Source organism: Zophobas morio, unplaced genomic scaffold (assembly GCF_036711695.1).
Source record: "Zophobas morio isolate AGI-343-1 ecotype UQ-CSIRO unplaced genomic scaffold, CSIRO_AGI_Zmor_V1 ptg000054l, whole genome shotgun sequence".
NCBI classification, from domain to species: Eukaryota; Metazoa; Arthropoda; class Insecta; order Coleoptera; family Tenebrionidae; genus Zophobas; species Zophobas morio.
In genome coordinates, this window is record NW_026972159.1 from 1,526,925 (window position 1) to 1,551,070 (window position 24,146).

General features: G+C 36.4%; 1 protein-coding gene across 4 annotated transcripts in view; it reads right to left on the reverse strand.

The window, feature by feature from the left end:
- The window catches only part of LOC135142902 (unconventional myosin-IXa-like), a 44,725-nt gene extending 20,615 nt beyond the window's left edge, over positions 1-24,110 (reverse strand). For 2 of the 4 annotated variants that reach the window (XM_064074706.1, XM_064074705.1), the window contains exons 1-8: positions 23,801-24,110; positions 23,038-23,494; positions 14,152-15,611; positions 13,697-14,101; positions 8,425-8,679; positions 7,299-8,136; positions 7,155-7,243; positions 6,986-7,108 (exon numbers count right to left, since the gene is read on the reverse strand). In XM_064074706.1, the coding sequence (XP_063930776.1) occupies positions 6,986-7,108; positions 7,155-7,243; positions 7,299-8,136; positions 8,425-8,679; positions 13,697-14,101; positions 14,152-15,611; positions 23,038-23,349 (3,482 nt within the window). In that variant the 5' untranslated portion in view covers positions 23,350-23,494; positions 23,801-24,110. Of the gene's footprint in view, positions 1-6,985; positions 7,109-7,154; positions 7,244-7,298; positions 8,137-8,424; positions 8,680-13,696; positions 14,102-14,151; positions 15,612-16,473; positions 16,589-23,037; positions 23,495-23,800 lie in introns of those variants that run through there. The other 2 variants (XM_064074707.1, XM_064074709.1) reach the window with 2 other exon arrangements.
- Between the last annotated feature and the right edge of the window lie 36 nt (positions 24,111-24,146).

Below are 24,146 nucleotides of genomic sequence, written 5' to 3' on the forward strand. Positions count from 1 at the left end.
TGTTATTTATTGTAAAATGGGAATTCAATTCTATTTTGACAAGCGGTACAATCTCCGAATTAAAACAAAGTCAAAAGATTAATTTGTGGATTAGTTTTAAAATTTGAGAAAAAAACAGAAAAATTGTATTTTTTAAATCGAGAACGAATTTTGGATGTTTTCAAATATATATTTTTTAAATTAACCTAGTTGTGTTAAGCCACAGAATTGGAAATTTCGTTCCGAAAATACGAAATTCTTTTTTGGTGATTTTAAAATTGTTTTTTTAACTGAATTGAGCTTTCAAAATTATTTCGAAAAAATTTACGATTGTTGTTGAGTCAAAACATTAAAGTTTCTTGAAAACCAGTAGTGAAAAATTAATGAGTAGATTTACGATCTTTGGATTCGAAGAGAATAATTAATAGTATTACGAGTAGTCACACTAGAATGAAAAGTGGGCGGGGTTATTGCTATTGCTTGCTTATAAAAGACTATAAGAAAAAAGTTAAATTAGCCCCGCCCACCCACCCGTTCTTTTTTCGTATGAGATAAGAAATGCATTTTTTCTAGCAAATGGTAGAATAATAAAAAAATACGTAAAATTATTTCGAAAAAATTTCGAGAGTTTTTGAGTCAAGGGATTAAATTTTTTTAAAAACCAAAATTTTCGTTGTGAAAAATTAATGAGTAGATTTACGATCTTTGGATTTGAAGAGAATAATTAATAGTATTACGAGTAGTGACAATAGAATGAAAAGTGGGCGGGATTATTGCTATTGCTTGCTTATAAAAGACTATAAGAAAAAAAATTAAATTAGCCCCGCCCACCCACCCGTTCTTTTTTTCGTATGAGAAAAGAAATGCATTTTTTTTAGCAAATAGTATCATAATAAAAAAAATATACGTAAAATCATGTCGAAAAAATTTCGATAACTGTTGAGTCAATGCATTAAATTTTCTTAAAATCCAAAATTTTCGTAGCGAAAAATTAATGACTAGATTTACGATCTTTGGATTCGAAGAGAATAATTAATAGTATTACGAGTAGTCACAATAGAATGCAAAGTGGGCGGGGTTATTGCTATTGATTCTTTATAAAACTCTATAAGAAAAAAATTAAATTAGCCCCGCCCACCCACCGGTTCTTTTTTTCGTATGAGACAAGAAATGCATTTTTTATAGCAAATAGTATCATAATAAAAAAATATACGTAAAATTATTTCGAAAAAATTTCGATAGTTGTTGAGTCAAGGCATTAAACTTTCTTAAAAACCAAAATTTTCGTAGTGAAAAATTAATGAGTAGATTTACGATCTTTGGATTTGAAGAGAATAATTAATAATATTACGAGTAGTCACAATAGAATGCAAAGTGGGCGGGGTTATTGCTATTGATTCCTTATATAAGACACTATAAGAAAAAAATTAAATTAGCCCCGCCCCCCCACCCGTTCTTTTTTTCGTATGAGAAAAGAAATGCATTTTTATAGCAAATAGTATAATAATAATAATAAAAAATACGTAAAATTATTTCGAAAAAATTTCGATAGTTGTTGAGTCAAGGCATTAAATTTTCTTAAAAACCAAAATTTTCGTAGTGAAAAATTAATGAGTAGATTTACGATCTTTGGATTTGAAGAGAATAATTAATAGTATTATGAGTAGTCACAATAGAATGAAAAGTGGGCGGGGTTATTGCTATTGCCTCCTTATAAAAGACTCTATAAGAAAAAAATTAAATTAGCCCCGCCCACCCACCCGTTCTTTTTTTCGTATGAGATAAGAAATGCATTTTTTATAGCAAATAGTAGAATAATAAAAAAAAAAATACGTAAAGTTATTTCGAAAAAATTTCGATAGTTGTTGAGTCAAGGCATTAAATTTTCTTAAAAACCAAAATTTTCGTAGTGAAAAATTAATGAGTAGATTTACGATCTTTGGATTCGAAGAGAATAATTAATAGTATTACGAGTAGTCACACTAGAATGAAAAGTGGGCGGGGTTATTGCTATTGCTTGCTTATAAAAGACTATAAGAAAAAAGTTAAATTAGCCCCGCCCACCCACCCGTTCTTTTTTTCGTATGAGATAAGAAATGCATTTTTTCTAGCAAATGGTAGAATAATAAAAAAATACGTAAAATTATTTCGAAAAAATTTCGAGAGTTTTTGAGTCAAGGGATTAAATTTTTTTAAAATCCAAAATTTTCGTAGCGAAAAATTAATGAGTAGATTTACGATCTTTGGATTTGAAGAGAATAATTAATAGTATTACGAGTAGTGACAATAGAATGAAAAGTGGGCGGGATTATTGCTATTGCTTGCTTATAAAAGACTATAAGAAAAAAAATTAAATTAGCCCCGCCCACCCACCCGTTCTTTTTTTCGTATGAGAAAAGAAATGCATTTTTTTAGCAAATAGTATCATAATAAAAAAATATACGTAAAATTATTTCGAAAAAATTTCGATAGTTGTTGAGTCAAGGCATTAAATTTTCTTAAAATCCAAAATTTTCGTAGCGAAAGATTAATGAGTAGATTTACGATCTTTGGATTCGAAGAGAACAATTAATAGGATTACGAGTAGTCACAATAGAATGCAAAGTGGGCGGGGTTATTGCTATTGATTCTTTATAAAACTCTATAAGAAAAAAAAATAAATTAGCCCCGCCCACCCACCCGTTCTTTTTTTCGTATAAGAAAAGAAATGCATTTTTTATTATTATTATTATTATTAGTTTATTACGGAATAACTCCAATTACAAAAAGTAAGAAAATTAAACTTACAAATACATAAGGTATATGATTAACTTAATTAATTATCTTTATAACAATGATCATACAATAAACACAAAAAGAAACAATTTTAAATTATCCGAATTATACAAGATTATTTATCATTCTCTTAAATACAACAAGGTTTGAGTTAAAAATATCAAATTTTACAAAATTAGATAGTTCGTTTGCTTGTTTCATCATTCTTCGCAATGGGTGGTTAGTTGACATATTAGTAGATGCTTTGTTAATTCTGAAAATTTTACAAGATCTAGTAGTTCTGCAGTTTTTATTTGGAACCCTAAACATTAGTTTGGCTAATAAGTCATTACTATCTATATGGTTGTTAATAATGGCGTGAAGAACACATAAATCCGTTATATCTCTACGTATCTCCAAGGATTTAATATTGAGGAAGCTCATGACCCATTCATATTCACCTTGTTGATGTAGATGATGTTCTTTAAATTCAATAGACCTCAAAAACTTTTTTTGAACACGCTCTAACAATGAAATATGAGTGTCGCATGTTGGATGCCAAACTGAAGAAGCATATTCCAGAACAGAACGCACGAGAGAGCAATATAGCACTTTAAGTGCATGAGAGCTCATATCCTTGCAATGGCGCCAAATCAATCCCCACATCTGCAGAGCCTTGTTAAATATGTATCGATAATGACTTTTGAAAGAGAGTTTATTATCAAAAAGTATGCCGAGATCTCTAATTTCACTAACAGGCTTGAGCAAACTTTTCCCAATATAATAATCATAATCGATCATATTTTTTTTGTTAGAAAATGTAATTTTATGACATTTATTTAAATTCAGTTTTAAAAAATTTGTTTCACACCATTCATATATATTATTTAAATCCTTTTGTAATTCCTGACAATCAGTTATGGATGAAACTTGTTTATATATCTTTAGATCATCTGCATAGAATAGAAATTTTGAAGATTTAATACAATAACTCAAGTCATTTATAAAAAGAAGAAATAAAATTGGACCACAATGTGAGCCCTGGGGTACTCCAGATGTAACTTCAAAATAATCAGAAATGTGGTTGCCAATTTTAACCTGTTGCCACCTATTAGTAAGAAACGATTTAACCCATTTTATGGAATATTCTCTAAAACCAAGTCTATTAAGCTTTGAAATTAATACATTGTGATCCACTCGATCAAATGCTTTTGCGAAATCTGTATAAACAGCGTCCACTTGACATTTATTCGCAAATGATTCATTGAGAAACGAATAATATTCCAAAAGGTTGGATAATGTTGACTTATTTTTACAAAAACCATGCTGTTGATTAGTAAGTAATTTTGAAACTGCCCACTGTAACTGCTTAGCTATGATGGAATCGAAAATTTTAGGGATAACCGATTGATTGGAAACACCTCTATAGTTGTCAACTTTGTTCCTTTGACCAGATTTAAAAATAGGTTTAACATAACTCAGTTTCCAAACATCAGGAAATACACCAGTATCCAAGGACTTGCTGAATAACATAAATAGTGGTATTGATAAAGTACATATACACTTTTTTATAGCAAATAGTAGAATAATAAAAAAAAATACGTAGTTATTTCGAAAAAATTTCGATAGTTGTTGAGTCAAGGCATTAAATTTTCTTAAAAACCAAAATTTTCGTAGTGAAAAATTAATGAGTAGATTTACGATCTTTGGATTCGAAGAGAATAATTAATAGCATTACGAGTAGTCACACTAGAATGAAAAGTGGGCGGGATTATTGCTATTGCTTGCTTATGAAAGACTCTATAAGAAAAAAATTAAATTAGCCCCGCCCACCCACCGGTTCTTTTTTTCGTATGAGACAAGAAATGCATTTTTTATAGCAAATAGTATCATAATAAAAAAATATACGTAAAATTATTTCGAAAAAATTTCGATAGTTGTTGAGTCAAGGCATTAAACTTTCTTAAAAACCAAAATTTTCGTAGTGAAAAATTAATGAGTAGATTTACGATCTTTGGATTTGAAGAGAATAATTAATAATATTACGAGTAGTCACAATAGAATGCAAAGTGGGCGGGGTTATTGCTATTGATTCCTTATAAAAGACACTATAAGAAAAAAATTAAATTAGCCCCGCCCCCCCACCCGTTCTTTTTTTCGTATGAGACAAAAAATGCATTTTTTATAGCAAATAGTAGAATAATAAAAAAAAATACGTAAAATTATTTCGAAACAATTTCGATAGTTTTTGAGTCAAGGGATTAAATTTTCTTGAAAACCAATATTTTCGTAATGAAAAATTAATGAGTAGATTTACGATCTTTGGATTCGAAGAGAATAATTAATAGTATTACGAGTAGTCACACTAGAATGAAAAGTGGGCGGGATTATTGCTATTGCTTGCTTATAAAAGACTATAAGAAAAAAGTTAAATGGACCTTTACAGTACATTCAGAATTACTGTTTAAATAAGTTTTATCACTTTTTAGCAATAAAATGTGTTATTACAAAGTTCAATTATTAGGTAAAACCTCTCTGTTTTTCCGTAATCATTAAAACAAACCATAAACATTCGAATACAATTTTAATGCTGACGTCACGGACCTTCCCTTTCTCATTTGCTACGAACCACACCCACTTTTTCCGTAATCACCTGAAAATAATCGCGTAAAACGTGTTGTCGGCCTCTAGGCGACTTTTTAAAAACACCCATAACCTCACTTTACCTTCATGTTTGAGTGGTGTAATCACATCAGTGTTCATTTACTTTATTATTACACAATGTCGTAAGTACTATACGATATATAACCATATTGGTAGATGAGATTACCTAAACTTCCAGGTTACGAAAAATGTTGCAAAAAAATGGCGGAAAGTAACGAAGATCCACGATTTATCACGTGGCAGGCGAGTTTTGGGCTGCTGACGTCATGTAGGCGGAAAGTTTAAAATTATCAATATTTCATTATTTTTTTTATGGCACCCAAGTGAAAATTATAAAAATTAATTATGACAGTAGAGTTATTTATTGTTGTACTTTTTAAAAATAATTAAAAAAAAAATTCGCTGTAAAGGTCCATTAGCCCCGCCCACCCACCCGTTCTTTTTTTCGTATGAGAAAAGAAATGCATTTTTAATAGCAAATAGTACAATAAAAAAATACGATTCGCGTTCTTTTTTTCTCATTTTACAGCCTAGGTACTAATAGTTTCTTGCCACTTTGTAGAAGAACATATAATTAACTCCGCCCACTTACCCCGCCTTCATTTGGTGATCCATTGTATCTGAATGAAAGGGATTTTATACTGATGAACAGAAATAAAATCATCAAAATGTGAATAAAGCGGGTGGGAGGGATTAGTACCTGCTAAGATAAGAGTGATTTTGACAAATAACACACCCTAAAAAAATAGAGGGCGGGTGGGCGGGGCTATCACTTGCCAATATAAAACTGAACAATATTTAGAGTAGTCTCTGGAATGAATTTTTTGAAAATTTTAGACAACTTTTTCAAAAATGGAATTTTCCACAATGTACATAATAACTACAACCATTTTACCAAAACCGCCCACTGAAATATCGCGATTTTTAAAAATTTCAAAAAATTCGCACCAATTATTCCGAAAATATTGCTCCGTACGTGATTTGGCGGACTATACTTCAAGGGCGAGGGAAGTTCTGTCGAAATAATTTTCGACCAATTTTTTTTCGAAAACATTCACCAATCTAGAAATATTCAAAAAACTCGTTTTTAAATCGCACTAAAAAATCAAACAAAAAGAATCTCTAAAAATGGCGAACTACGTGAAAACTGCAGTGCCAATATTTGGAGGTGTTTGAAATATGAAACCCATCCGTGACCCCCCAAAATTTGGAAATGGCGGACGTTCAAGAAACCAGAGGATGACTGACGTGCGACTAAGGCATCGTCAGAGTCCATTGGTTGCTGGATCGACCACGTGACCGCACGTCACTGAGCAGATCAGCCTACTGAGCTAAAGCGATCAATGTTCAGTTGTGCCATCACTGACACACACCTCCGACAACACTATTTCAAACTCTATATATAAAGTTATAGGCGAACGACAACTTGTAGTGAGATGTAACCTACAAACAACATGAATGACAGTTATGGCGCGCGCAGCCTACCAATGACAGTGTTACCAGTGGCGTACCCAAAGACCAATGACTTTGTTACCAGTGGCGTAGTAGACCGTTTAATTTGAAATCGGTCGGTTTTTAATCAGCTTACCGATTAGTTGGATGATAGAGAAAATACGTCGGAGACGTGTGAGCAGGCAGCGACAGCGTCGACCTCAAACTTAATCGACTGTGGGTGTGGTCGAGATCGCCGTCATCCTGGTAACCCCCGCTCCTACAACAACCAATTAGAACAAACCCTAAATAAACGAACAACATACTCGTCCGAATCGGGGTCTTTCGCTCTCGGTAACTCGTCAGAATTATACAAACTTTTATCTAAAATATGAATGGGTGTGGAAGCAGTAACCTACAATATCAAATTAATTAAAATAAACCAAACTTTGCAACAAACTCCAGCTCACTTTAACTTGTCTAACTATCCTATTTTGAGTGATTCGATCGGCATTCATTTTTCGCACACTGTAGCCTCTGCAATGCGCTTGGAACACAACGATTCCTTCTTTCAACTTCTGCAACCAACTCCTACACTTGTATCCTCTCCACGCTTTTTGAATTTTTAAAACGGCAGACGCTCTTTTGGCATACTTTTGAACTAAATACATCCTACAGTACGATTGTATGGTAATTACGGCGCTCTTGATTCTCAGGAACCGTCTCCTTTCCAAACAAACCCTAAACCACCTCTGTAGAGTCACAATGCTCGCCATGATTTGCTGATGCAGCTTGCAGTCCAACTTGTGTTTCTCTGACTCTCTCAAAAACACCTTACTTCCCCCTAACTGGTAGTTATCTCTGTCTAGATTGAGCGTTGCCAGGAAGTCCCGCACGTCATTTTGCGAACTAAGCAGACCTTTCGGGAGCAAAATCCTGTATAGTTGTATGAACTCGTCGTACGTCAGACGGACATTAAAGCCGGCTTGTCTGATCCTGACGGTTTCGAGCATTCCGGTGTACCTGAGTTGTCTCTGCACCGTTTCATCGTCGAACTGATTGGGTACTTTATTTCCGTTTGATTTGATGCACCGGATGAAGAAAGGGTTCGCTTGGTTTAGTGTGTCCATTAGGGAATGAAGGGACTGTTGGAACTGGGCTGTCACGGTCATGGGTTGTTTTCGCGCTTTCCCCAACTGGCCTTGGTTCGTCGCCGTGATTCCCGTCCTCCCCGCTAACGTCTTCACAGACTGCAAATTTTTTAAACCCTTCTTACCGCGCTCGCGTGGCCGGAAAGACTTGTTCTTCCTAAGACAGAAAACAACTTTAGTATAGAATTGAAGATGGAGTGAAGCGTGTAGTACGAAACATGCAAAACCCATGCTTGTTAGTACGATGAGAAACTAAAGTTAATAGTTGGAACGCTACTTGAATGTGGTGTTTCCAAGCCGTGTAGGCAGCTCCCCGAAAATTGCGCGAAAACCATAATCCAGTCCTAAATATTTTTGACCGGTTTATAGTTTTCGCAAGCTTTTTTTTTGCACCAAAATTACGTGGCCTCCACCAATAGTGTGCTTTTTTGAATTGTTTACATACATTACTATTTGATTTGCTCTCTGAATGGCTCTTGCTTCGTCCGGACACAAAACCCTCTCTAAAGCCGAATTAGGGTTGTTTCCTGATGGATCTTTCCTTCTTCGTTCGTCATCTACTGTTTTATTACCGGCTCCGCTACCTCTATTTCGTTGATAAAATTGCGGCCACGAGAGTCTGTTATAGTTATTATTGCTAGGAACTTCGTTTTCGTTGTTTCTTCCAAGTCTATTGATTGAGAGGATGTTTCGTTGCTTGCTATATCACAATTCAAACACAGTTTAGTCTACGGCTGAACTACCTCTCAATCAATCTTTATACAACTACTTATGCTATTAGGAGCGTTATTTACAACAAACTGTACAAGTTTATTCGAATTAATCAATAATGAAATTGCCCACACTTTCAAGCGTGTGGGTAAACAGCCGGTGCATTTTAAAATAAAAACACGACGCACACAACAGAGAAAATCTTATGACTTTATTAACATGATTTCGATGATACAGTGGCGGCTCGTCAGATCAACAAATAAATTGGATTACTTCAAACAATTTATTTTTAAATGTAGGATTTATTTTGCACCTTATTATTCCTCCATTTTTTCGACAAAAAAAAACTAGGACCGGTTTATAGAAAAGCGAATTAAATATTTAATTCTCGATTAATTTAACACGGGATTAAGAGGAGTCGCGCTACGTTCGACTTACACATATTGTTATAAAATTTTTAAATCAATATTTCAGTAATTTATGGAAATTTTGGAGCGCGGTTTTCAGCTTACAAAACTTTATAAATCGTACGAGATATACTTTCAACTTTATTTATTGGAACTGAGATATAGTAAAAATTAACGGTTAGCGGTTTCTACGATCCAAACTTTTTTATGGCTTCTAACAAAAAAAGTCGATAATATATCTGGTACGATTTCTGAAGTTTTGTAAGCTGAATACAGTGTTGAAAACCGTGTTCTGAAATTTCCTTAAATAATTGAAATATTGATTTTTAAAAACACGTTTGCTAGTAAAAGAAAAAGTACCGAAAATTCCATGCAGAAAACGTAGCGACTGGCCTTAAAACGTAGAGTATGCCTATTAACTTTAATTCGCTCTACAGATTTTGACTAATAAACCATTCGCTAAGAACAAAAAAGGCGGGTGGGCGGGACTAGTATTTGATAAGATAAGACTGATTTTGCAAATGACCATTCTCTAAGGAAAAAAGGGCTGGTGGGTGGGGTTAGTATTTGTAAAGATAAGACTAATTTTGGCAAATGGCAAACTCTGTAGGAAAATAAAGGGCTCGCCCACCCGCCCTTTATATACTAATATAAATACTTGCCAAGGTAAGACTGTTTTTCAAATGACCTATTCTCTAAGAAAAAAAAGGGTAGGTGGACGGAGCTAGTAGTTGCTAAGATAAGACTGATTTTGGCAAATAAGATACTCCTTAAGAATTATATTTTAATTTGATTTTTTCAATTTTTCATATTCTCTACAGATTTTGGCAAATAAACTATTCTCTAAGAAAAAAAAGGGTGGGTGGGTAGCGCTAGTATTTGCCAAGACAAGACTGATTTTGGCAGATGACCTATTCTTTAAGAAAAAAAAGGGCGGGTGGGCGGGGCTAGTCTTGCCAAGATAAGACTGATTTGGCAACTGACCTATTCTCCAAGCAAAAAAGGACGGGTGGGCGGTGCTAATACTTGCAGAGATAAGACTGATTTTGGCAAATTAATGACAAACCCTCTAAGTAAATAAAGGGTGGGTGGGCGGGGCTAATACTTGTCAAGTTAAGACTGATTTGGCAAATAAGATACTCCTAAAGAATTATATTTTAATTTGATTTTTTCAATTTTTCATATTCTCTACAGATTTTGGCAAATAAACTATTCTCTAAGAAAATAAAAAGGGTGGGTGGGTGGGGCTAGTATTTGCCAAGATAAGACTGATTTTGGCAGATGACCTATTCTTTAAGAAAAAAAAGGGCGGGTGGGCGGGGCTAGGTCTTGCCAAAATAAGACTGAATTGACAAATGACCTATTTTCCAAGCAAAAAAGGACGGTTGGGCGGTGCTAATACTTGCAGAGATAAGACTGATTTTGGCAAATTAATGACAAACCCTCTAAGTAAATAAAGGGTGGGTGGGCGGGGCTAATACTTGCCAAGTTAAGACTGATTTGGCAAATAAGATACTCCTAAAGAATTATATTTTAATTTGATTTTTTCAATTTTTCATATTCTCTACAGATTTTGGCAAATAAACTATTCTCTAAGAAAAAAAAAAAAAAAAAGGTGGGTGGGTGAGGCTAGTATTTGCCAAGACAAGACTGATTTTGGCAGATGGCCTATTCTTTAAGAAAAAAAAGGGCGGGTGGGCGGGGCTAGGTCTTGCCAAGATAAGACTGATTTGGCAAATGACCTATTTTCTAAGCGAAAAAGTGGGCGGTGCTAATACTTGCAGAGATAAGACTGATTTTGGCAAATGACAAACCCTCTAAGTAAATAAAGGGTGGGTGGGCGGGGCCAATACTTGCCAAGATAAGACTGAATTGGCAAATAAGATACTCTCTAAGAATTATATTTTAATTTGATTTTTTCAATTTTTCATATTCTCTACAGATTTTGGCAAATAAACCATTCTTTAAGAAAAACAAAAAGGGTGGATGGGTGGGGCTAGTATTTGCCAAGATAAGACTGATTTTGGCAGTTGACCTATTCTTTAAGAAAAGAAAAAGGGCGGGTGGGCGGGGCTAGGTCTTGTCAAGATAAAACTGTTTTTGGCAAATGACATTCTCTTTAAGAAAACAAAGGGCGGGTGGGCGGCGCTAATACTTGCCAAGATAAGACTGATTTTGACAAATGACATACCCTTTCCTGATACTTTCCATGTAATGTGATGTGATCGTAATATATCAGTTCTCGAGGAAAATTTAATTTTTGAAAGTCTTCTAAAAATTTTAAAAAAATTCAAGGTTATAGATATTGACGTGCTGATTCCAAAAATATAGTGTGGTTAGGGTCACGTAGCAATATTTTCGGAAAATCGGTGTGAAATTAGAATTTTTTGAAATTAAAAAAAAAATGTGATATTTCAGTCGGAGTTCTGGAAACACGGTTGTAGTTATGCACATTATGTACATTGTGGAAAATTCCATTTTTGAAAAAGTTGTCTAAAAATTTTCAAACAATTCATTCGAGACTACTCTAAATATTGTTCAGTTTTATATTGGCAAGTGATAGCCCCGCCCACCCGCCCTCTATTTTTTTAGGGTGTGTTATTTGCCAAAATCAGACTTATCTTAGCAGGTACCAGCCCCGCTCACCCGTCTAATTCTCATTTTGATGATTTTATTTCTGTTCATCAGTATAAAATCCCTTTCATTCAGATACAATGAATCACCAAATGAAGACGGGGTAAGTGGGCGGAGTTAATTATATGTTCTTCGTATTTTTTTATTATACTATTTGCTATAAAAAATGCATTTCTTTTTATATAAGAAAAAAAGGGCGGGTGGGTGGGCGGGGCTAAGTTTAACTTTTCTTGCAGTCTTCTATACGCAATAAATAGCCCCACCCACCCCCTCTTCATTCTAGTGACTCGTAATTATTATCTTCGAATCCAAAGGTCGTAAATCTACTTATTAATTTTTCACTGCAATTTTAAAATCACCATAAAAGAATTTTGAAGTTCAGAAAAAAAAAACAATTTTTCAATCTTTTCTCAATTTACCTATATGAATGAAGCTTTAATTCTAAAATAAATCCACAAATTAATCTTTTGATTTTGTTTTAATTCTTAGATTCTACCGCTTGTCAAAATAGAATTTAATTCCCATTTTACAATAAATAAAGTACGTGGGAGGAATGGAGAAAAGAGGTGGGCGGGGCTGAGCTTAGCTTTTAATTTTATAAGCAAGTTATTGCCCCGCCCACCCACCCTATATTTTTTCAGTGGGTGTTATTTGCCAAAGTCAGTCTTATCTTAGCAGCCCACCCTATTCTCATTTTATCGATTTTATTTCTGTTCATCTGTATAAGATCAATCTTAAATTCATATAATGAATCACTAAATTGAAGGCGGGTTAAGTGGGCGGAGTTAATTATATGTTCTTATGTAAAGTGACAAGAAAGTAATAGAGCCTGGACTACTAAAAAGAGAAAAAGAACGCCAATCGTATTTTTTTATTATATTGTTTGCTAAAAAAAATTCATTTCTTATTTCAGAAGAAGAAAAGAACGGGTGGGTGGGCGGGGCTAAGTTTAAGTTTTTCTTACTGTCTTCTAGTCAAGAAATAGCCGCCCTTTATTTTCTTAGGGGATATGTTATTTGGCAAAATCTGTCAATCTTAGCAAGTATAAGCGAAACTCGAATTGATTTAAACATGTTTTAAGTTTCTTGTTGTGAGAAGACTTCGCATATAAAAAAAAATACAAAATATAAGCCCCGCCCACCCGCCCTATCCCAATTGCGACGATTTTTTTTATTCGTCGTGAGCATGGGACCGAAGCTTATTGGCAATTCTCATTTTTCTTCATGTGAAACATGGTCTTAAGTAATCGTGTTGTTTAAAGAAAACTATACAAGTGAGCTTTTTAAAAATCAAAAATTTCACGAAAACATCATTGATAAATTTGCCGATTGAAAGGAAAGAAGATTTTTTTTTTAATAGTTAAATGATATAGCCACTCGGCTTAAACCTCACGAGCCGCCACTGCTTTGACATGGAACGCTTCGTACGACATACTAGGACTACCTTTGGGAACGAATACATGCCTAAACGTATAACCCCTCCGTCACACTATGACGTAATGCGAGAGCCTACAATAAAAAACTCTATTCTGACATTCCGGATCTACTTCTATGATCTCTACAACAGTTAGTTGATGAAATTAAAACTCATGCAATTATTATTATCATAAAACTCATGCTATGTAGATGATGGATGACAAAACAATTAAAACCAAATCGAAACATTATCGGGGACTGGCTGTACAGAAAAAACCACGAAAACAACTTGGTGTTATGAAAAAAATCGGAACAAATCCAGGAACATGAACATGAAAATAAGACAGAACGTCAACCGTTAATCACTTACGCAATTCTGTTAACTGTGAGGTTCACAGCAGAAACTGTCACGAGATGGCTATAGAACCGAACACAACAATGAAATCGTCAATCGTAATACAACAAAGAAAAAAATTTTTAGAACAACCACTCAAACTGTTAAACTCTCCAAACGCTCCACTTTGCGCATGCGCAAAGCCCGGAAACGAACCTTATGATATTTTCGTTGGGGACGTGGTTTCGTTGGTAGCGCTGCTGGATGTTGTTCTTGTTGCCGTCCACTCTGCCCTGCCTGTGCTTGCGTCCGGCCTCGTGGAAGGCGAAGTAGGCGCGAAAAAAAGCGCGCACGATCGCCCACCGGAAGACCGCCACGGGGTCGGCGCCCACCAGCTCGCGGACGAACGCCATCGAGCTGTTCTTCAGCACGCCGACGATGTCCTGGCGCATCAGGTCGAGGTTCTTCTCGCGCATGTCGGTCACCTGGTACTTGACTTTACCGGCGTAGTGGATGACGATGAAGGCGCCCTCGCGCTTCTGCGGTTTTATGTAGAATTTGTTGTCTTTGTGAACGGTGTTGAATTTCTGAAGGAGGGTTTCGTTCGTGGCGCCGGGGAAACTACAAATAACGAAGTTATCTGGATTCAATTTAATTTCAAATCTACTTACTTGCACTGATCGTCCAAGAGACACAGCAACCCGTTGGGTTTCCCTTCGATCAAGTGCAGACATCCCGTGTTATCCATAAAGTCGATATTATTCCAACGGATCCCCTCTTTCCTGTACTCCTCCTGCTCATACTTAAAAACGTGTTGATTAAAATAATACTGCAAATGTTCGTTCGCGTAATTGATACACAACTGCTCGAAACTGTTGTTCAAGCCGAAATCCTCGAACCCGAAAATGTCCAAGACCCCGATCGAATTCCCCTGATGTTCCCTAAGCGTGTCCTTCTTCGACAACAGCGCATGATTCACTTGTAGGACGATCCAGTCGAAGAGCGCACCGTACAAACACTTCGCCATAGCGTCCCGACTAGCTATAGCTTCAGGCAACTTATAAGTAATAACCAGCGTCTCTCCGGAAGCTCGCGCCTTCTTCGCCGTCAAAGCTTGCAAAAGAGTCTCCTGTTTGACGCGCAACAGCTCGGAAATCAAGAACACCACCTCCGGGTTCTTCACCCCGACGGACTCGTCGTGGTGGTACGCAGGCCGTCTCGGCTGGAACTCCACGTTCCCCAATAACAACACCGCCGAGAGCACCGAGAACAACCGCCGCTGCTTCTCCGCGGTGAAGCCCACCATCTCCATCGACTGCTTCAACCTGGAGAACTCGTAGCTCTCGTCGACGTTCTCCAGCGTGTAGCACGACTTGTTCAAGTAGTAGTACTGGTCCGGGGTTTTCAAGTGCAGGAGTTGTTTCTCCTGCTCGGTGGCGCCTTCCAGCAGGTAGTAGAACACGTGGTAGTTGCGTTCGTTGCGGCCTTGTGAGCAAATCCTCGACTTCTCCAGTAGGTACTTCTGGACGACGGCGCCGTGCACCATCCCGTTCTCCTTGTAGTTGACCTGGATGAACTTGCCGAAGCGGCTGGAGTTGTTGTTGTGGGCGGTTTTGGCGTTTCCGAAGGCCTCCAGCACGGGGCCGGCGCTCAGGATCGTCTGCTCGACGCCGCTGCCGTGGGAGCCTTTCTGGCTGAGCGCCGTGAGGTGGTGCAGGAGGAAGTTTGTACTTTCGGTTTTTCCCGAGCCGCTCTCGCCGCTGATGACGATGCACTGGTTTTTTCGGTCCTTCAGCATGCAGTAGTAGGCGGTGTCTGCGACGGCGAAGATGTGGGGGGGCAAGTTGGGGCCGAGTTTTCTGTTCTGGTACAGTTTGACGTACTTGGGGTTATAAATGGGGTAGAACTTGAAGGGGTTGAGGGCGATGAGGATGGACCCCACGTAGGTGTAGATGTGGCCAGCTACGAACCGCGCCCGCAGATTGTCAAGTAAAGTTTGTTCGTTTAGGTCGGGCAACTGACACAAGTCGGGGTATTCTCTGTCTTTAGGTTGGTACAAAAACCGGTGGAAATAGTCCTTGATGAGTTGCGGGTCCATGACGAAATGGTCTTGCCACCCGTAGTCGCTTACCTAGAAAGGTTTTAGACAAAATTGAGACTTGATTCGATGAACTTTTTACAAATTCATAAAACTCTACACTACAGTTCCAAGACCGGTCCAGTTCAAAACACCCTTTATAGATTCATGGTGGTGTACAAACTTGAAAAATTTTAATTTTTGGATATTTATAAATCTTCCAACTGATTTAAGCTGCCATAAAAATATCATCGATGTGCTTCAATCAGAGATATTTTTAAATGATTCTTAAAAATCGCGAGCATAATATTTTTAAATGGACGACCTTGTGAAAGCAATCGCTTTAGTAGAAGTTCACACGTGCAGTTTGTTTACTTGTATAATCTATGAACAGGGGACATCATGAACTTGAAGAGCGAAAACTCAAAAAAATTAGGTTTTGATGTCAAACGTAGATTATTTAAAACACAAGGACAAAATGGAAAAAACGGGAGAAAATTTTCTTAAACGTCACGACCGATAAAAGGACTGAACACAAAGAAGGCGAAAATTAAAAATAGATTACCCCTGTATGAAAATAAAAAAAAAAAAAATCCCTCGCCTCTAAGGCACAACATTGCCTTTTAACGTATATTTTTCAATAAAGATTTATTATGCAACATTTGGTAATCACAAACACGCTAACTTTATTAAATTAGTCGTTTCTGAATCTGAACCAACAAAAAACAGGTAAGCTATTCCCGAGAAAACTAAAAATATAAATGGCTTCATAGCAGGAAGATCACATTTCAAGTTAGGTTTTTAATAAACATTCAATTCGGCCATCAATATTTAGGTTTAATTTTGGCACCTATAGTGTATTAATGATTTTTGGAGATGACGTCATTTACTCTCTAAATTAAATGAATCTCAGTACCTTACCACAATTTCATCATCAATTTACAGCCAGATGACAAACACAAAGAAGTGGAGGACCAACTTTTCGAATTATACAAGTTGTGGCAACCCCAATATATCGCAGAAACACGAACTTACCACTATATGGCGATCAGAGGCACAAAAGAAATGGCGACAATAAAGCAAGAAGATAAACCTGATAACAAGTGATAAGAATGTGTACACAAGGCCCAAATTAAACACAATCGAATTAGTATAACTGCAGAAAAATGAAAATGACTCCTAGAAGAGTGGGAAAAATTTGTCGAGTTATTTACGCAAAAACGCTTCTGAACCACGACAAATGCCATATCCACCAGGGTTGGGAAAAATCGGAATTAAAAAATGTCGAAAGTTATTTCGACAGAACTTGCCTTGCTTCCAACAAATACTGCTTATTTAAAAAATTATAAAATTTGATTTTGCTGAATTTTACTTTTTCGTGATAACCTCTGTGGAGTAAAAATAATATAGAAGGTACTAGTCACAGTGTAATAGAAAAAAAGGTTTCACCTTAAAAAAAGACAGTTGGGGGACCCAAGAAGATTTAATATTCTTAAAAAAAGGCACTTTGGGCCCCTAAGATGGTTTTAGATTAAAAAAAAATACACTTGGGACCCTCAAGAAGGTTTTAGATTTTTAAAAAAAGACAGTTAGGATCCCCTAGAAGGTTTCACATTTAAAAAAAATGGGCTTCCCCGAGAAGGTTTTACATTTTTAAAAAAGACAATTGAGACGCCCGAGAAGGTTTCACATTCTTAAAAAATACTTGGGGCCCCAGAGAAGGTTTAACATTAAAAAAAAAAAAACTTGGGGCCCCCGAGGTTTTAGATTTAGTAAAAAAGACAGTTAGGATTCCCTAGAAGGTTTGACATTAAAAAAAAATTATACTTGGGTCCCCCGAGAAGGTTTCACACTTTTAAAAACGACAATTGGAACCCCAGAGGTTTCACATTAAAAAAAAACCATTTGGCGCCCTCGAGAAGGTTTTACATAAAAAAAAAAAAACTAAACTTGGGGCCCCCGAGGTTTTAGATTTAGTAAAAAAGACAGTTAGGATTCCCTAGGTTTGACATTAAAAAAAAATTATACTTGGGTCCCCCGAGAAGGTTTCACACTTTTAAAAAAGACAATTGGGACCCCCGAGAAGATATCTCATTACAAAAGAAAAACATTTGGCGCCCCTAAGAAGGTTTTACATAAAAAAAAAACACTTGGGTCCCCCGAGAAGGTTTCACACTTTTAAAAAAGACAATTGGGTCCCCAGAGGTTTCCCATTAAAAAAAAAAAAAATTTGGCGCCCCCCGAGTAGATTTTAGATTTAGAAAAAAAGGCAGTTAGGATTCCCTAGAAGGTTTCACATTAAAAAAAAATTGGGCTTCCCCAGAAAGATTTTAGATTTTTAAAAGAGACAGTTAGGATCCCCTAGGTTTCACATTAAAAAAAAACATTTGGCGCCCCCGAGAAGGTTTCACATTTTTAAAACAGACAATTGGGACCCACCCGAGAAGGTTTTACATTCTTAAAAAAATATTCTTGGGGCCCCCGAGGAGGTTTTAGATTTAGTAAAAAAGACAGTTAGGATTCCCTAGGTTTGACATTAAAAAAAAATTACACTTGGGTCCCCCGAGAAGGTTTCACATTTTTAAAACATACAATTGGGACCCCAGAGGTTTCACATTAAAAAAAAAAACATTTGGCGCCCCCGAGAAGGTTTTACATTAAAAAAAATACACTTGGGTCCTCCGAGAAGGTTTCACATTTTTAAAAAACACAATTGGGACCCCCGAGAAGATATCTCATTACAAAAAAAAAAAAAAAACATTTGGCGCCCCCAAGGTTTTACATTAAAAAAAAAAAAAAAAACACACTTGGATCCCCCGAGAAGGTTTCACACTTTTAAAAAAAGACAATTGGGACCCCAGAGGTTTCACATTGAAAAAATAACATATGGCGCCCCCGAGGTTTTACTTAAAAAAAAAAAACACTTGGGCCCCTGAGAAGGTTATACATTTTTAAAAAAGACAATCTTAAAAAAATATTCTTGGGGCCCCCGAGATGGTTTTACATTAAAAAAAAAAATACATTTGGGCCCCCCGAGAAGGTTTTAGATTTAGAAAAAAAGACAGTTAGGATTCCCTAGGTTTGACATTAAAAAAAAATTGCACTTGGGTCCCCCGAGGTTTCACATTTTTAAAAAAGACAATTGGGACCCCAGAGGTTTCCCATTAAAAAAAAAAACATTTGGCGCCCCCGAGAAGATTTTAGATTTAGAAAAAAAGGCAGTTAGGATTCCCTAGAAGGTTTCACATTAAAAAAAAATGGGCTTCCCCGAAAAGGTTTTAGATTTTTCAAAGAGACAGTTAGGATCCCCTAGGTTTCACATTAAAAAAAAACATTTGGCGCCCCCGAAAAGGTTTTACATTTTTAAAAAAGACAATTGGGACCCCCGAGAAGGTTTCACATTAAAAAAAAAAATTGGCGACCCGAGAAGGTTTCACATTTTTAAAACAGACAATTGGGACCCCCCCGAGAAGGTTTTACATTCTTAAAAAAATATTCTTGGGGCCCCCGAGGAGGTTTTAGATTTAATAAAAAAGACAGTTAGGATTCCCTAGAAGGTTTGACATTAAAAAAAATTACATTTGGGTCCCCCGAGAAGGTTTCACATTTTTAAAACAGACAATTGGGATCCCAGAGGTTTCACATTAAAAAAAAAAACATTTGGCGCCCCCGAGAAGGTTTTACATTTTTAAAAAAGACAATTAGGACCCCCGAGAAGGTTTAACATTAAAAAAAAATACATTTAGGGCCCCCGAGAAGGTTTTAGATTTTTAAAAAAAGACAGTTAGGATCTCCTAGGAGGTTTCACATTAAAAATAATTGGGCTTCATCGAGAAGGTTCTACATTTTTAAAAAAGACAGTTGGGACCCCCGACAAGGTTTCACATTAAAAAAAAAGCAGCTGGGGCCCCCAAGAAGGTTTTACATTTCTAAGAAAGGAAACTGAAACTCCCGAGAAGGTTTCACATTCTTAAAAAAATATACTTGGGGACCCCAAGGTTTTACATTTCTAAAAAAGACATTTCGGACACCCGAGAAGGTTTTACATTCTTCAAAAAATACATTTGGTGCCCCCAAGAAGGTTTTACATTTTTCAAAAAGACAATTGGGATCCCCGAGAAGGTTTCACATTCTTAAAAAACTACACTTGAGCCCCCGAGAAAATTTTACATTTTTAAATAAAGAGGGAAGTATTCTCACCTTTTCGAGAAAGTGGGGTAATTTAATCAGTGAAAACTGTTATAACGTCATAAACATAGATAATACATAATACGGGAGAAAAAATAAAAAAAAAAAAAAACTAAAAGGCCAAGTTTGGAATCGAACCTCGACGTCCGGTCCGAATTCCTGACTCGTAACCACTAGACCACCACCGGGATGCTTGACGGTACGGTGTTATTATAACCTGCATTGTTTTTGCAAAAATTTGAACGCTTAGGGAAAAACTCAAAGCGGATTTATACACCACACTTACAGGACTATTTTGTTGTATCACCGTTAATTCAAATAAACACAGAATTCTTTGAAATTTGACAACAATCGGTCCGGCAATTTCGGAGATTACGTGTCTAATAAAAATGGATACAGACACCAGGCAGACAGACAGACAGAAATGGAGACTACTTTTTTCGTACTCTAAGGTTTATGGGAAGCAAAAAATCAGTCATGATTTATTTGATTTTTCAATTTTTAGCTTTTCTTATTTGAAATTAAAACTCTAAAAGTCGCAAGAAAACCCAAAAGTTATGAATTTTATTAAACTAACTTTGCATAGCGTTTTACCACTATGATATTCCTAGTATATGTACAAATAAAACTTGACAACAATCAGTCCAATAGTTTCCGAAATTAACTGTCTAAGAAAATCGACACAAAGGGGCAGACTAGGAGACCTACTTTTTCGTGTTCTGGATGTCATGAAACGCCAGAAAACATAAGACCCTTGTACAATATTTCCCTAGCTTACACTCGGAAAGCAAAATTAAAAAAAAAATCTAGTCAAGTTTTTATTTCGGTTCAAACTTTTGTCAAGTTGACAACATATTTAAAATTTATGACGGCATACCTGATTGTCAAATTGACATTTATGACACCAAGTCAGTGGCTGCCATCGCCTCAACCAATGAACACATTTGTTAGGCGTGGTCATGTCAAAATTGACAACTGTGCACTGACATTTCAGCATGGCTGCTAATAATTCAGAATTCCCACCAGAAAAATTTGCTTCCATCATTAATAGTCACCTGAGATTTTCGTAATTTGAAAAGCAAATTACACACAAAAAAAAAGAATGACTAAAATCAGTGATTTTTTTTGTCCATATTTTTTGATATAATGATTCTTTAATGTCGCTTTCTACCTTGTAACAATAATTATTATATTCAAAAAATTTAAACATTACGAATTAAAAAAAAATGATCAAAAGCTCTTTCGACAGAACTTGCCTCGCCCCTAAAGTATATTTTTTGCCAAAATCAGTTTTATCTGAACAAGTACTAACCCCGCCCACCCGCCCCCTATTTTCTCAGGGGATGTCATTTGCCAAAATCAGTCTTATCTTGCTAAGTACTATTATTAGTTACTCAGAGGGTAGTATTTGCTAGTACTTGCTAAGATAAGTCTTATTTTGCCAAATGCCATACCCTCTGAGAAAATAGAGGGCGGGTGGGCGGGGCTAGTACTTGCTAATGTAAAACTTATTTTGGCACACTTCGGATAGGATTTGTTCGGCAAAATTTTGAGATTAATTTTTTGGGAGGGGGTAAACCAATAAATTTTACTTAACGATTTACCATGATTACGATAACCTTAAAATATTTACAAAATTTCCGAGCAATCGGTTTTGCAGTTCCAAAGTTATACTGCAAATTATGTTATTCAGTTTTAATTTTTTTCTAAAAAATCTGGATGTCTACGGTGAAAATTCGACACGGATTCACACACCACAAGCACAGGAGTATCTTATTTTGTAAAATTAAAAACCTTTTAATTATAAATTTTGGAGATGACGTCATCAAATTGTTGGTGGGGATGATTAGCTTACGCAAAGGTAAGTAAAAAATGAAAAATATGACTAAAGCATGAGTTATGCATCATCACCCAAGCCGTATTTTCTTAAATTTTTGACAAGACGTCCTTAATTTTTTAGAGGGGAAGAAAAAATTTCCAATTTCTGGATAATTAGTGTTAAAATTTTATCAAATTCGCAGTATTATGTTGGGTCGCATAAACGACTACTAAAATTTCAAAGTAATTCGTTTACTAGTTTCGGAGATTATAGCAAGATCCTCAAGAGAATAACGGGATAAAAAAAAACACAAAAAAGTCGATAATGAAGGTTCCCATTTTTTCAAAAAATACTGTTTTTTTTTAAATTTTCTTTTCGAATTACGAAAATATAATGCATATATCACGACTTTTGACATGCTGATTAAATCAAAATAAATTGAACTGGCTTTTATTAAGTTTTATTGGTATTTTAGGAATATCGTGTAGGTAGTAAAACGATAATCAAAATTGCCTGATTATTCCCACCAACAATTCTAAACTTGTGGTTTATGAATCCGCCTATATAAGAATGTATGTCATTCAACTGAGAATTTTAATAAAAGTTCTGCGGATCACACGATAAAATCAATATTAAGTTAATAAAGTCGACAAAACTTGCAACCAATAGACCTCCTAGTAGTCCAAATGACCTCGATTATTGCTAACAACTAGGGTTCCTGCTAGTTAGAGTATAGTGTGCGAAAATAAAAAATAGATAAAAACAAATCTAAAATTATTACAAAAATATGATTATACCACGTTTACTTTTGGCTTTAATTAGTTTGTAATCCTCAATACCCCGCTCTTTCACTAAATGAGCAACAAGTAATGAAGGGACGACAAAAATTTATAAACTATAGCAATATCACCTTTTTCAAACTACAATCGACGTTTTCAGCTCGCAATAGAGCAAAAAGAAAATTATAAAGTTACTATCAAATGAGGTCACGAATCCACACATGGCTAAATCTCAGAATATCTACAACAGAAAAAATCAAGAAGATACAGAAGAGAATAGAAATCTAAAACAAATAATTAAACAGTAAATTAAAATCAAAATGAAATTATTTTGAACTGAAGAATCCTGAAAAATGCCGACTAATACATAGAAAAGACCTGTAAATTAACAAACTTTTACAATGCCAAAAAAACTGCTCATTATTATTATTTTTTTTTTTTTTTTGTTAATTATTAGATTCTTTAAATGACATAACCTTCAATGACAAAAACAAAAATTGTAGAAAAATTATGTATTGGATTTCAAACCCACAGAAACGGGGGCGAAACGTAACATAAACAGATTTATTTTCGTGTTTTATAGCAAGTTAGAAACACAAACACATTTATAAATATCCAAAATTAAAAATGACGCGTAAAAACCACCCTTCAAACTGAATGTTTCGCGGTCACACATTTAAAAAAATCAACTAACCTTCTCTCTTAAGTAGAACCGATAGGAAGACTGGTCCGTGCGGTTTTTCGGCCATAACATCATCACTTGCACCGGGTTCTCCGAGGGGGCCAGCCGGCGCTCCTTGCACTCCTCCCCTGAATCATCACCGATCACTTCGGCCAGCTCGTAGGTCACGTTCTCGCTCAAAAGCAGCCGCTCCACGATGCAGGAGACGATCTCCTCGGAGGTCGTCTGCTTGCTGGCCTCCACCGACAGGGCCTCGTAGAGCGCCGACAGGGCCCCCACGTACACCTGCACGATGTACCTGTTGTTTTCCGTGGTTGGCAGCATGTCGAACTGTCAAAAGCGCAGCCTACTCGATCACTCGATCTCGGGAGCCGACGGGGTTGCTTCCAGGGTCGCTCCCAGCACCTGCCCGCATCTTCAGAGGCGGACTCAGGTACACCCCCGCATTCCGGCCGTTCAGCATCTGCAACTAACCGCGGCTATTAATAATGGCTCGGCTCCTCGGGGGCGGCTTGGGGCTCGCCCGACAAACTAATAAACGTCACAACGGGGTCACATGTTGCGTCTGCAGGCGCTGCTTGTTGTCGAACGCCAATCATTTCTCGACGAGAACAACTGGCTAATTGGAATAATTAATTGAATGAGTTCGTCCAACGCAATGACATGTTGGTACGAATATGACAGTTTGTGCAACAACACCCATAATAACAGCCAAACACAACTGCTGTATCCGCCCATATGACCAGGCGAACACACTTTCCAGGTTTACACGTACCTCGTCACTATCACTCCTAGACTGATAAGGGAAGGCTGCTGGGCGGCGCACTTAGCCGAAAAGGTCCCATTTCATTGCGATTTGATGGATATGCATTGCAGAAGAGGGCTAGCAACCACCATTTTTTTTATTATCAACTCACAGAACAAACTTCATCACAGGAGGCACTCGCGTATCAAGGACGCAACACGTGACGTTGGCGCCAATTATGAATCATGGTTCTAGTTACTGTTAATTCGATTCGTAACAGATTGCTGGAAGGATTTTTCAGGAGTTTATTGCTGGAATTAGACCGGAATGATGGGCTGCGTTATCGGACTGGCGAAAAATTCGCCTTATCGCTATC